This window comes from Lontra canadensis, unplaced genomic scaffold, assembly GCF_010015895.1.
Source record: "Lontra canadensis isolate GAN:19392208 unplaced genomic scaffold, GSC_riverotter_1.0 scaffold13, whole genome shotgun sequence".
Taxonomy (NCBI): domain Eukaryota; kingdom Metazoa; phylum Chordata; class Mammalia; order Carnivora; family Mustelidae; genus Lontra; species Lontra canadensis.
In genome coordinates this window covers 5,390,983-5,406,366 of record NW_022631007.1, presented here as the reverse complement: position 1 = coordinate 5,406,366, position 15,384 = coordinate 5,390,983, and the positions used below count along the sequence as shown (strand labels likewise).

Sequence of the window (15,384 nt, the reverse complement as noted above, 5' to 3'; positions counted from 1 at the left end):
CCCAGCACAGAGGCTAACAGGGACCTGGATCACAACCCTGAGATGATGACCTGAATTGAAATGAGTCAGACACTTAATCAGCTGAGCCTCCCAGGGTACCCCCATTCCTTTGATAATAAGGTATGAAACCATCGCTTACACTGCTCCCAGTCTCAACACAGACATATTGTGTGAAAATGCCTAATTCTATAGAAATAGATATGTGGGGGGGGGGCATTCAGACTCAGGGACTTCTGGTCTTTCCCCATTGTAAGTAGTTAACATGATTTGCCTCATAAAAGTTTTTATTGTGGACAAGGGCTGAGAGCAGGAAAGATACAAGTCTGTGACAAATAGAAATCTTGGGCATGAAATGTATAATATGGTTATCCTAGATGCTTTTTTTCTTTTTTAGATAGTTTAGAGATTTGCACTTGATGCTGTCTGATACATTAATATAATTATATTTTCATGTGATAGCATTATTGTTCCTGTTGATTTTTTTTCTTACACTAATCCTACACTTATTGAGTGCTATAGGGATATAACCTGGTCTGAGTAAATATATTGTTGAAATAAACCATCTGTAAGAGATATGTTCCTGGATGGGTTTAACAGTCTTAATCTTCAATATTTAAGTGTCTAATTACCTTGTCTGTGATCGGTGAAGGTCTTTTGATAAGAAAATTATGATGTTCACTGTTGACCACTTCGTTGCTGTTGCTCATTTTTAAAAAGGGGAGTGGGTTGGTTGTTCAGCATGATGATTTTATCAGATCCTGTTTGCCTTTGTTATTTTCTGTTATAAAGTTTGTGAATTTTTCATTTATCTTAATAACCCAAGTATATCTTGTACTCTCTGGTAGAATATTTATTTAATAATTTGTTAACTGCAGTAAGTAGAGTGCTTATCAAGATTCTCAAAGTTACATATCTGTTAATCAGCTTGCAGTTTCCACTTACTGTAAGGCCATTATTTGCCTGTAGTTGCTGGCTTTTTATAATTGTTTATGCTAAGGATCTTAAACTGTGAGTCTTTTTAAGCCTTAATCTGCATTAGGAACATCTGATAACAAGTGGCAAAATAATCAGAACAAATACTGAGCTTTCTGAAATCTTTGAGTCCTTTTAAAATACCACCAATCCTCAAGCAGACCTTTCTCTAACTTTATTAAGTGCTTTTGGCCTATTGAGATATATCAAGATAGTGGCTCTTCCATTTACTTTTAGAAGTAATAGAACACATGGTTTCTTAAAATTGAAGTAATATTTGTGGTATATTTTATTTTGATAAATCTTAATTATTATGCTGAAGGAAATTTTAAGTATTAGTCCATTTTTTTCCTGCGTTTTTTTTTTAAAAACTGGGACGGGGCAGGGAAACCAGGCTTGCTATTATATTTTTGTTTATTTATATCAGCAAGTCATATCACATCCCAGCAGACTTTTCTGATACCTCAGTTTCTGTAGAGTTGTCCCTGTCGTGCTATCTTTGCAAATAAGTTGAATGTCTTCAAAATATTGCTTAAAAAGCTACAGGAAGAGGAAGTTGAAACGACTAAAGCAATAGTTCTTTGAGGTTGTTTTTGTTTTTTTTCCATTTAACAAATAACTCGTTAAGTGCTTCCCATGCCGAGCATTGTTTGGGCAGTGGGTATACAGCAGAGAATGGAAGAGACTTCATTCCCTTCCGTGATGGAACTTCCATTCTCATCTGGAGACAAATGACAAGCAAGCACATAGCACCTTAGCTGGGGTTAGGAGATATGGAGGAAAACTGTAGTGGCAAAGTGGTCAGGAAAGGCTTCCTCTAAAAACTGACATTTTGAGGAAAGATTTGAAGTTTAGAGAGCAAGCTATGTGGGTACATGGGAGAAAGGAGAAAAAACTGTATTGTCTTGGGTGGACTGAACCAAGTTGTGACATCATTACTGCCACTTGAAAATGCACCAACTCCCACTGCCAACCTCTCTCTGCTCATCATCTAAGAGTCTCTCCTGTGGCCCTCTCTCCTCCATGGCATCTAAGATTACTAGGTCAACTTCTGTTTGGTTTTTTAAGTTTTATTTATTTATTTATTTAATAAAGAGAGAGAGTGGGAGCACGAATGGGGGTGAAGGCACAGCAGGGAGCCCAAGGTGGGGCTTGATCCTGGGACTCCTGGATCTTGACCTGAGCCGAAGGCAGCTGCTTAACCAGCTGAGCCACCCAGGCGCTCGGCCCTCCACCCCCACCCTGCCAACATCTTTAAAATTGAGTAGTTACTTAGTAGATACTCGTGAAGAATCTGAGTGTGGCATACTTCTTGATGTTTATGAAGTTGAACCCTCCCTTTTAAAAAATCTGCATCACTAATTACCCAGGTTAGGTAAATACAGAAAAATGGTTAGAACAAGCTGTGAATATCAATAGTAAAGGTAATATTTCACCCTGAGGAATTCCTACAATGTGCTTTCTAGTTTTCTTAAAAATTTATGCATAAAGAAGGAAACATCTAAACGTGACCGTAATGCTAGCATATATTTTGTAGAGGTGGTTATCAATTATCCAGTATTTGTAGAGCACACTGTGTAGAACTAGATTTGCAGTGCCCTATGCAGAGGTGGTTAAATTAAGAACTACATATGAAAACATGGAAGTTCTGATCATTGTAGTTGAAATGGGAACGGGATATTAGAAATAGGTTGTTAAGATGGTAAAAATGTTTAAAATATTTAAATAAAATATTTAAGATGAAAGATTAATATCCTTAAAATGAAACGTTCAGAATTCTCTGTAAAATGATAGTGATAGGGCCCATTGACATTTTATCTAAAAAACCCATAAGGGTCAAAACTTCACTCTTCTCAGTGATACCAGTAAGACTTCGTTTGTATGCTAAGAACTCTCTTTTGGTCATTATTTTAAAATCAGCATCTTAAGCAATATAGGTATTTGCCAGGATAGTTAAAATTTTGAAAACACTGATCTCATCTTTAAGAAGAATAATTTGTTAGATCTTGGACATGGAGCTAAATACTTGGATAACTCTAATGCAGTGTCTATACGGAATGGAAAACAAATTCTAGTTAATTTGAGGGAGACATCTTTTTTATCTTTCATACAGGTATCTTTAGGTGGTGTTGATCTCACAGTCCGGGTGCTCACAACAGGATATTGGCCCACTCAGTCAGCCACACCAAAGTGTAACATCCCACCAGCACCAAGACATGCTTTTGAGATATTCAGAAGGTAAACATAGATCAAACTTTGTAAGGACAAAAATTGTCCAGAGTTGAAATAAACTTGGGCATAAGTGTGTCCTTGATTGAGGATGAATTTACTCCATTTCTTACCTCATGTTCAAAAGGAGAAATTGTTCTTTATGGTTTTTAATATGTAAAAATGAGTTGCATAAACTCTTTGGAGAGGACCGTTTTCCATGGTTAGTGTAGTTTGCGTTGTTGATGTCTGCCCCTGGCTTAGAGCAAATTCATGGCTGGGTTACTATGGAGAAAAGTGATCTTATGAATAGTAGCAGATGAGTAGCAGGCCAAGGGGTAAAGGATACTAATAGAGATTAATGTTTCCCTTGCACGGAGATGCTTACTAAGGGTTGTTATCCTCTAGTTTATAATTCCAAATGTATAAATTACATGATTCTCTAAAACCTGGTTTGATTTGCTAAAGGTTTTACTTAGCCAAACACAGTGGTCGACAGCTCACACTCCAGCATCATATGGGTTCTGCAGATCTCAATGCTACATTTTATGGACCAGTTAAAAAGGTAAATATTGATAGTTTGAACATACTTACATAAAGTAAATTAAAGTTAGTTTATAGAACTGATTGATGATTTTTGTTGATCTGGATAAATAATGTATTTCTCCTAAGAATTTTCCTACTTGTTTGAAATACTCTAAAGGGGAAACTGGCGTTAACTGCTGTTCTCTCAATTTGGCTAGCTTCACTGGACAGTATGAAGACTATATCAGTAGCCTTCCTTCAGGAATATATAATACAATTGTGCTTTATATCTGAAGATTAAATTTGAGACAGTATTGCATAAGATAATAAACTGTCCCTTTCCAGAATTCTCAGTCTTTTATAATTCTTACTTCCAATAGATCAAAACCAGGAAAATTAACGAGATTTGTGAGATAAGCAATACATTAGTAAAGTGATTATTATAAAAATTAGCAAGGCACTAATGAATTGCCTTTGTTTAAAAATGTAATTTCTTTTTTATATCAAAAATTGTGAGGTTTAGACTGATAATTTACTTTCATTGCTTGCGTATAAATCAAATCAAAGTCATTTTCCTTCACATAGAAAAATAATAAAAAGCTCTTAGAAAAACATTGAGGAAAAATATCCAAGTTGTTATTTAGGCAGCAAATAACAGTTTTATTCTTAATAGTGCTACTGGTTTCATATGTCACTGTAACACACTTTTTTTTACTACTGTCAGTGTCTACACATTCTGATTTTTATATTTAATTGAAATGGGAAGTATTCTTTGCAATTCATTTACTGAATAATGTTTGACAGTGCTATACATTTGAGTGTAAGTGGGAAAGTTAAGGATACAAAAAACTCAACTTTTAATTACTGCTTGCTTTTGTTTTAGAGGAGAGGGTGTTTCCCTAAATAACCATGTTTTCTTTTGAAATTTTATTAAACAGATCACTGGGTTTTAAAAACAGTTTGTATGTTAATTACTGAAGACTTAAATTTCTATTTTGTACTTAAATCATAAAGCAGGAACAGGCTTAAGGATGGCAGAAGTTTTCCCCTCCATCCTGTGCTGTTACTTTATCTCTTGCTGTGATCAGACCACACTGAAGGAAACCCCTACTACTTTTTGGAGCTTATAAAATGGCAGTGTTATCTTTTAAATCCATTATCCCATTGTGTACTGTTAAAATAATTACAGCTCTAACTGTAAGGAATGTTGCTTCATTTTACAGATACATTAAAATGTTCATAATGAAAAAAAGGACAGTCCTTTAACAAAAATTTTGTGTGTGTGTGTGTACATACCCATATACATACCCATTTTTTAAGTGACATTTCCTTTTCATGTAGAAATTAGTTATGTAGTTTTGCTAAGGGAAGAGTTGGATATTACATTGCTTGTCTCTGAAAAACATACAGTTAAAGTTATCAGGAGATAATTTTTTCTTGTTTATGTTTCTTAAATAATGAAACAGGAAGATGGATCCGAAGTTGGTGTTGGAGGGGCACAAGTAACTGGCTCTAATACGCGGAAGCACATATTGCAGGTCTCCACTTTCCAGATGACTATATTAATGCTCTTTAATAATAGAGAAAAATACACATTTGAGGTATGGTTTGGTTGTATAAATTTTAAGCATTGTATTATCTCTGATTCTCACCTGTTACTGGAGTGTTGCTTATTTGAGTAACCCGTAAAGTTATTATTATTTGAGTATTATTATTATTGTTATTATTAAGTAACCTTTGAATACTGTTTGAGTAAACAGCATAAAACTTATGAACAGTTTATGAACTTTATAAACACCATACACATATTAGGTCACATTTCATTTAGTTTGTTAAAAATTAACTTTATGGAACCATAAGTTTTACATGATAAAACATGTCCCATCTAAGTGCATAATTTGATGAGTTTTAACAGATCTATGCACTTGTATAAGTGCCATCACAATCAAGGTATAGAATATTACTCCCTAAATTTTTATACTCCTTTGCAATCAGATCCCTTCCCCTGTGCTCAGACTGCCAGTGATCTGCTTTGTATCACTGTAGATTAGCTTTACCTTACTAGAATTTCAGATAAATGGAATCCTAGAGTTTGTGTTGCTGTTGTCCAGTTTCTTTCACATCACATTTTTGAGATTTGCCCATGTTAGTGTGTGTATAATTTCAGTAGTTCATTCCTTTTTATTGCTGAGTCCCATTCACCTATTGAGGGGGTTGGGGTTCTTTCAAGATTTAGGCTGTTATGAATAGAGAGATGTGTTAAACTTCTTAAAGAGACCCATACTGTGTCCCAAATGTTGTGCTGTTTTACATTCCTGCCAGCAGTGTAGAGAAGTTCCAGTTGCCTGCATCTTCTAAAAAATGTAATAGTCTTTTAAACTGTGTAACTTGGTAAGTGTAATTGTATCTCATTGTGGATTTAATTTGTCTTTCCTTGACTGTAAAGATGTTGAGCATCCTTTCTGTGTTCCTGTGCCACTTACGTGTCTTGTTTGGTGAAGTCTTATCTTTACTTGTTGTTGAAAAGGTTTTTTATAAATTTTAGATACAAATCCTTTGTCAGACCTATGTGCTGTGAATAGTCTGTCATTTGCCTTTTAATTTTCTTTAAATGACATTTTTTGAAGAACAGAAGTTTTTAATATTGATAAAAGTCCAGTTGCTACTTCTTTCCTTTTGCAGTTCATTCTTTCGATATCATAGCTAAGAGATTATTGGTTACCCTGAGGTCACAAAGATTTTCTTCTGTATTTTCTTCTAAGTGGCTTTTTAGTTTTTAGCTTTCACATTTAAGTCTATGATCAGTTTCAGGTTAATTTTTTTATGTGGTTAAGATAAAGGATTAAGAATTATTTCACCCCCTTGGGGTGGCTGGCTGACTCAGTTAGTAGAACATATGACTGGATCTCAGAGTCATGAGTTCAAGCTCCATGTTGTGGGTAGAGTTTATTTAAAAAATAAATACATAAAAATAAAGATTTATACCCCCTTACACACACACAGATAGTTGTTCATTTCCATTATCATTTGTCAGAAAGTTTGTTCTTTTCCCTTTAAATTACCTTGGCACCCTTATGGAAAAAAATCAATTAACCATATATGTGTGGGTCTGTTTTTACACTCTGAGCTGTTTCATTGATTTCTCCATCTATCCTTAGACTAGTTATATACCAGCTTGATAGTGTCAGTTTTCTTTTGTATAACCATCTTTTTTTTTTTTCTTTCCTCCTTTAAGTCCTTTTATTACATTAAATTCATTTGGACTTTTCCCTTACCTTTAATGGGTACATTAGAGTTGAAATAAAGATCGTGTGATTCTTAAGTTTAAATTTAAGATAAAGAATAAATACTTTGAAAAGCTGTAAAATTTTATACTTAAAATTGAAAGTCAGTTTTTAGATATAGGTGAACATAGAAATAAGTTAAAGTTCAAAATTTAGAGCAAAATTAAATTGTGGGCCTATTTTAATACCTGCCTTCATACTTGGATTTACGTGAAAGATGTAATTAAGAGATGATCATTTTTATGTGATATACCTCAAGGAAATACTTTGAAACCCAAGTGTTTTAGGTCAGTAGCTAAGTCAAGAGGTTTTGCTCTTACCTGTTTCCAGATGTGTCTTACCTAGGAAGTAATCTTAATTTTCAAGGACATGTTATATGTGACTTACTCCCAAGGGTATTGATTAAACAAGTATTGAGTCCCTTACTCAAATGGTAAACCTCTTCAAACAGAGGTGGAATTAAATTATCTCTCACAGCTTGAATGTTTTAATCTGCACCTGCCATGGGTAATACATTTTAAGCAAAATAAATTGCTTGATAAATGCTAATGTTGGTTTTCAGAGTCCTGTTTTGTAAAGAGCTGGTGAAAATAACGGGAGAAACAAAAACAAACTAATTTTCTAAAGCCATTATTAGAATTACTAGTAATTTTAGTGGTTCAGGCTTACTCTTCCCTTTCCCAACTAGCTTGGGATCACTAATGCTAATGAGCATCATTAGGTAGAGGATAAAATTAAGCAGAAAATTCCTCTAATGTTTCACATTTTAGCTAAGTCACAAACCAGATGCCTGAGTGTAAATGGCATATATATTATCCATTCCTGTGGCTCCCAAAGCCTTCTGACTGCTTGCATCTTGAACAGGGGGCATTGTGAGAAGGCACTTCACGTTTGTACTCATACCATGTGTTTCATTGTAGTCTGCCGCGCAAGTTAGCTGAGTCTTTTACAGAAATCATCTCCACAAATTAGAGAAGATAGTTAAAAGTATTTAACGTTAATGTTTTTTAAGAGGAACCTGATTTTTAAACTTCAGTGTTGTTTCTTTACAAGTTCAGAAAAGTGGTATATTAGTTACTTAATGCTACATAACACATCTTAAAACTTAGTGGCTAAAACAACCACTAACAATTCATTCTCTTTCCTGGTTTCTGTGGGTTAAAGATTTAGGTGAGGGTCAGTTGGGTAGTTTTGTCTCAGAGTTTCTCATGAGGTTGTGAAGATGTCAGCTGGGGTGTCAATCATCTAATGTTTGTCTGGGGCTGGAAAATGCATTTCCAGGCTATTGGTATGCTCTTCCTTTCACAAGGCTGACAAGTTGATTTCCTCTGTTAATACATGGGGAAATGTGTCACATGGACCTTACCGCACGATTGTCCTTGCGTCCTGGTGGCTAATTCTCCTCCCTGAAGCCAGCCATCCAAGAGACCCAGGCAGAACCTGAAGTGCCTTTATGACTTAGCCTTAGAAATCAGATATTGTCACTTTTTGATTTTCTTGATCACCCAAGTCAGCCCTGATAGGATAAGGGGATCACACAGGGGTTAAACATACCAGAGTCATTACAGGCCATCATGGAAGCTGCATGCAAAAGATGGCATTTATTCATAGTTCACATTCATCCACAGTATTCAGGCTGCTAAAGCTTTTTCCTCTTCTTACGTATTTCTTTAAGTAACAGAAGTTTGTATTATTTAAAACAGTTAAGATCAGGACATACATAAAGTGGTAAGTCTATAGCTTGGATTATTGTAACCGGCATTTGGTTTTTGAAAGAGATATGGGTATTAATACATATTTTTCTGAATGTTCTTTATTATAGTTCTTAAATTTTTCTGAGAAAGAGTGTGAAGTATAAAAACTAATGGACAATAGCAAAATTAATGTCAGGCAGTAGACTGTAAATAGAAGATGATCAAAATTAGGCCGTAGACTATAAATAGAGAATGATTGAACAACAGTGATAATTGATATTTTGTTAAGAAGTTACAGCAATCACTAATGGCATAATTTCACATTATATAAAGGAAAACGGTTAGAAGTACAAGGTGAAACAAACAGTTCACAATCATAGACGTCCCTCACAGATGTAATGACTGACCAGACAATAAAAAGGAAGATACAGAAGATTTCATAATTAGCAAATCAAAGCGAAAGCTTTATAGAGAACTTTTGAACTCAGAAACAAAACACCCATATTGCTCTTGGGAAATATCCAAGGCTAGCATAACCTTATTACTAAAAGTGAATAAGGAGACTACAAAAAAGAAAAAGCTGTATAGGTTATTCAAACTTAAATGCACAAATCTTAAATCAAATATTAGCGAGTCCTATTCAGCAGTGTATTGAAAGAATGATTCATTGTGTCCAGATAGGATTTATTCCTGAAATGCAAAGAAGAAATTTTTTAGTATTGTTAAATTTTATTATAATAATAATTAAGTTTACTGACCACTTGCTGTCTTATCAGACATTTCAAGAAGAAAATCAGTTAATGATTTCTATAGATGTACAAAAAGCATTTGTAGAAATTAGTCTTCATTTCATATTTATAGGATATGGAGGACCCTTAACCACCTAACAATAGAATGAAATGCCTTTAATGTCATAAGGGTATATCTGATGAGAGACCTAAGCAAGCAGTAGTTAGTAAAATATTAGACCCCTTCCCATTAAAGTTAGGAACAAGCTTTAGGATATCTGCCTTTATTACTGCTACTCGGTATTGTTCTATAGGTCCTAACTAACACACCAAGAAAAAAAAAAGGTTTGGTAAAATATGTGGAGGTGAGAAAATTTGTAGACAATGTGTAATCAACTGAGAACATCGTCTGAGGAGAGTTCAGTTGAAAAATCAACTGGTCAGTTCGTTCCCGGGTTTCAGCACCACCACCACCCCCCCACCCACCAAATTAAAAATCAACTTGTCTGTAAATCAGAGTTGATCGGAAAATGAGATGAGGAAAGTTATATTGTATTTATTTTTTTTATTTTATTTATTTTTTTTAAAAGATTTTATTTATTTATTTGACAGACAGAGATCACAAGTAGACAGAGAGGCAGGCAGAGAGAGAGAGGGAAGCAGGCTCCCTGCTGAGCAGAGTGCCCGATGTGGGGCTCGATCCCATGACCCTGAGATCATGACCTGAGCCGAAGGCAGCGGCTTAACCCACTGAGCCACCCAGGCGCCCCGAAAGTTATATTTTAAATAAGAATCATGATCTTCCTAGGAATCATTCTAACAGGAAAGGTAGAAGACTTGTACCAAGGGGGCAATAAAAGCAAAAGAATATGAAAGGGTAAATGTGCTCAGATGGGAAGTTTACATGTTACAGAGTAGATAACCCATGTATGTTTAATGTCAGTACCATTGTATGAATGGGCATCTTCATGTATATACATGGGTCTTTGTATTCCTGTGTGTCTATGTAGATGTGTAGGAAAAGTCATAAAGGATGCACACTGAATTGCAGTAGTCACCTCCTGCAGTGATCTGCAATTGTAAAATAACACCTAAGAAGGTATTTCTAGTTCTTTGAATATGATTAAGCAGTAGTATATGTAAATAAGTCAGTTCTGGCATGTACATAATTATAATCAACATTCTGATAGCACCTATTTAACTTGCTGGAATTAATAACATACATAGCATTTGACGTGGCTAACGTAGGCATACAGAGATCGTTTGAGGCAAAGGAATGTGCCTCATCATCACTAAATTCTCATTTCTCTCAATCCTCACTTGCCAGACAGTCCTTTAGAGCAGCCTGAGGTGTTGCTCAGATTTGTGAATGATTCTTCAGATCAGTTATATAATCAATATCCCCATCTTCATGCCCATTCTTCTTGAGCTGCTTTTGAGAAAGAAACAGCTCTAGACAGTAAATCAGCTGTATATCCTGCCGTGGGGATTGGGCAGCGTCTTACATCCTGCAGACGTGTGGGAACTAAATCATATGTCTTAACTTTTTTTCGTGTTTAGAATTAACTATCAGGTGTTTAATTTTTTTTTCATTTGGTCATACAGGCAGTAAATACAGTCAAGTTGGATTATAAATTTTGATGGTATGATAGAAGGCCTTAGCACAGGCTCACTTTGCTTCTTTCTGTGAAGGAAGTTGCTGAGCAGAAGTAGTGTGGATTAATTTGGGAGAAGGATTGTAGAGTATTTCCAAAATTAGCAGTCCTTTGTTGGTTAACACTTTATTTTTACCTAAATATTAAAGCAGGTCAGTAATAAACTCTGCTGGATGACATTTTTAGGCCAGGCCTTATATCTCCTGAAACAAAAATGTACATATCTTTTCAATATTTTGTAATTTGAAACACTTTCTCTCTAGTTTCTCCAAATAAGTGAGATTTTAGTGAAGAGTCCTAATTCTTTGTTATAAACTCTTTGTTGTAAAGGGAGCTCTTTGTTGCAAATTATCTCTTTAATGGAATTACCTCTGACTACTTACTGCTTGGTCAGTTTTACTTTACTAATTAACTAATCTACTGTAATCTTTCAAAAAGTCTAACTATGTTAATCTGATGGAATTTCAGGAAATTCAGCAAGAGACGGATATCCCCGAAAGAGAACTTGTTAGAGCTCTGCAGTCCCTTGCCTGTGGTAAACCAACCCAGCGGGTTCTTACGAAAGAGCCCAAGTCCAAGGAAATAGAAAATGGCCACATATTCACAGTTAATGATCAGTTCACATCCAAACTACACAGAGTCAAGATTCAAACAGGTATCTGGAATTATATGGTTCCTCTTTAAAAAATGATCTTTTTCCTCGAAAGAAATTATTATCTGTTGGAGTTCTGTCTTTGAAAAAAGTAATGCTTGGGGTGCCTGGGTGACTCAGTCGGTTAAGTGTCTGTCTTCAGCTCAAGTCCTCATCCCAGGGCCCTGGGATCTAGTCCATTATGGGGCTCCTTGCAGAGCAGGGAGTCTGCTTCTTCCTCTCCCTCTGCCTGCTGCTCCCTCTGCTTGTGCTCACTCACTGTCTCTGTCTAATAAATAAAATCTTTAAAAATTTTAAAAAGTAAAGCTTTTCTGGTGCTGCATGACACATAGGCTTAAGGAGTAAAGTAGTTTTTATTCTTACATGTTCCCGTCAAAATACAGTTAAATCCAAGTACAGTGAGCATTTAAAAAAGTAATTGGTAGTGTGAAAAGTATACTTGTTTCTGTACGGTTTTCAGTAACGAAATAGAATTTTGTTAATATATTAGAAGTTAACAAAATAACTTTTTAACTGGCTGAGTTAACCAATAATGGACATCTTATTTTTTTTTTTAAGAATTTATTTATTTATTTGACAGATCACAAGTAGGCAGGGAGGCAGGCAGAGAGAGAGGGGGAAGCAGGCTCCCCACTGAGCAGGGAGCCTGATGCGGGGCTCGATCCCAGGACCCTGAGACCATGACCCGAGCCGAAGGCAGAGGCTTTAACCCACTGAGCCACCCAGGCGCCCCAGTGGACATCTGTTTTTAAAACTGATTTATATATTTCTCATAGTGGGGTTATCTAGTGTGATTTTTAGATGCAGCCATTTGTTTTAGTAGAGAATCTTTTACGTTTCAAAACTTTGAAACCCATATTATCTCTCTACTTTAAAAACATAGAAATGATCCTATTGTGAATGATTCTTAGTATGTTTTTACTTTTAATTAATAATGAGCATCCTGTTGATTATACATTTACCATAATGTATGAAGTGTGTTTTTGGTGTATTTAAAGGGGGAAAAGGCAACTTACCTTTGCGAATGTTTAAAATTCTAACATATAGTTTGCTCCCTGATTTCAAATTTAGTGTTAGATAAACTTCCCAGGGCTGACTTCATCCATCACAGCTGTGCATGTAGTCTGTGTATTGAAACAGTATTTTAAAAAATAAGCTTTTAAAGTGATTGCAGTTCTTTTGATTTAAAAAAAAAACTGTGTTCATATTTTACACTAATAAAAAGATGAAGTCTTTTAAAAAATTATTATGTCAAATATGTAATTGATTGCCAGATTACGTTCATTCAAAATGTTACCTATACCCTTCTGCTGACCTTTTTGACCCTGATTGGTATTTGTATGCCCTCTGAAGCAGAGTGGTGTCTCTTTTAAAGCGTTGTCTACTTTGTCCCATAGTTGCAGACCATATCATTGTATCTTCATCACCAAAATGGTCCCATGTTTGGACACAGATGTAAATTGAAAACAAAATAGAACTACACTAAAGAGACTCATGGAATAAAATACCTTGTTTTCCCTAGTGTGAGACATAAGACTTTATAGTTTGGGGCGGATACAGGTTCTGGATTTTAGGACTTGTTTGTATCCTAGATTTAGAGGAAGATGTGCGGGGATGTACATATATCTGAATTACCAAACTTCACCCTGCTTTAGCCTAAGTGTAACTCTGTAATCCCAGATTCCATCATGTCCAGTAGTAGTAGTTTCAGATACTGTTATTGTTATCAAAAAAATAGTCTTCTCTTCATGGATTTTTAATTGTGGGTGGTGCTGGTCTTTGTGTAGTATTTTAGATCTGATTAAAATAGAATTTTTTAGGGGCACCTGGGTGGCCTGTTCAGTTAAGTGTCCAGCTCTCAATTTTGGCTCAGGTCATGATCTCAGAGTTGTGAGATCAAGGCCTGAGGCTCTATGCTAGGCGTGGAGCCTGCTTGGGATTTTCTCGCCCTCCTTCTTCTGCCCTCCTCCCACTTTCACTCTCATTTGCTTCCTCTCTCAGATTAAAAAAAATTTTTTTTTGATGTTAAGTGTGTGTGTATAGTACTTTAAATCTAATTAAAATGGGAATACAGTTGTGTATGATAAGGAATTCAACTAGATAATGTCTTTAAAGTTCTTTTCAGCTATAAAATTCTGTGAAGAAATAATGTTTTCATTTTGAAATATTACTTAGATTATTATCATCACTTAAAAATATTTAGTATAAGTTGAAATTTTCTCCCTGGTGATAAGTATAGTGACCACATAGGTTTTCTTAAGTTGTCAAAATACAGCCCTGTCTTTTGGCTCATAATCAAAGATGCAGAGACTCTTCTGTCCTTACCTAATTCTGCCTTTTACTATAGTCATTAAGAGAAGTTCAAAGAAGTTGTAAGTATTAATCAAATAACACAACCTTTGAAAAGATTTGTTGTAATCTACAGTGGTTTCCATAGTTCATAGTCCTCACCACCACCAGTCACGTTTCCCTTGCCCTTTCCTTCGTACAGCCAGATACATATGTACCCCATTACACAAGCAAATGTCTCTGTTACCTTCTTCTTAAGGGAAGGTATGGTGTGAGGCTCTGGGAGTGAGCTCCTGCCCTCACATTTTACAAAACATTTAAATTCAGTATGTATCACCACAGTCTTCCCATTTATTTTGGAATATACCTCTTTAGGCGGCCAAAACCAACAGAACAAAAAATAGGTTGTTTTTTAAAAAATTATTTCTTCCTCCAACATTTTATTTTAAATATTTTCAAATCCATAGAATAAGTGAGAAACACCATAATGGATGAAGGTATATGGCCATCACCAGTATTTATGAGTCATTAAACTTTTTGCCCCATTCGCTCTGGTGCCTTTGACTCTACCCTCGCCCTTTCCTCAAATATATACATATATGTATGTATTTGCTACAGCATGTTATTCAGCAAACATCACACTTCTCCCTGCCCCAAATACTTCAGCATACATTTACTTCTTTAGGCTAATATTTTTTCTAAAATAATTGTAATACTATATCATACCCAAGAAAATTAATAATTCCATACATATTTATTTGCATAAATAAATATTTGTGTACCACCCATATTTATTTGTCCACAGTTGTCTCAAAAATGCCTTTCAGGGCCACCTAGGTGGCTCAGTTGGTTAACCATCTAACTCTTGATTTCAGCTCTAGTCATGATCTCAGAATCATGGGATCAAGCCCTGAGTTGGGCTCTGCGCTGAGCAGGGAGTCTGCTTGAGATTCTCTCTTTGCCATCTGTCCCCCATCCACACTCATACACACACTCTCACTCTCTCTTTAAAATAAGTAAATCGTAAAAAAAAAAATTGTCTTTCATATCACTTTTTAAATCCAGGATTCAATCATGGTGTCCGCATTACATTGATTTTTATGTCCTTTTAATTTCTATTTACTCTAAACCAGTACCTTTTTTTTTTTTTTTAATGACTGACTTTTTTGAGGAAAAGCATTATTTATTCTTTGTTAGTAGGTCATCTTAATCTAATTTTACTCTTTTTTGTTAAGATACTGATTACTTTTAACTTGGGATAAGATACTGAAAATAGAATTCTTAACCAAGGGGTTCTAATGAGAAGCACCTGAATAGATATGCACACCAGAATGATGTTCTGCTAAATTGTAGTGTCTGCTGTCTTGTGGGTGTGCC

At 35.3% G+C, this 15,384-nt stretch overlaps 1 protein-coding gene across 3 annotated transcripts in view; it reads left to right on the top strand.

The window, feature by feature from the left end:
- CUL3 (cullin 3) overlaps positions 1-15,384 on the top strand; it is a 94,846-nt gene that overhangs the window by 73,170 nt on the left and 6,292 nt on the right. For all 3 annotated transcript variants that reach the window (XM_032857346.1, XM_032857347.1, XM_032857348.1), the window contains 4 exons: positions 3,086-3,210; positions 3,649-3,745; positions 5,172-5,306; positions 11,535-11,721. In XM_032857346.1, the coding sequence (XP_032713237.1) occupies positions 3,086-3,210; positions 3,649-3,745; positions 5,172-5,306; positions 11,535-11,721 (544 nt within the window). The remainder of the gene's footprint in view (positions 1-3,085; positions 3,211-3,648; positions 3,746-5,171; positions 5,307-11,534; positions 11,722-15,384) is intronic.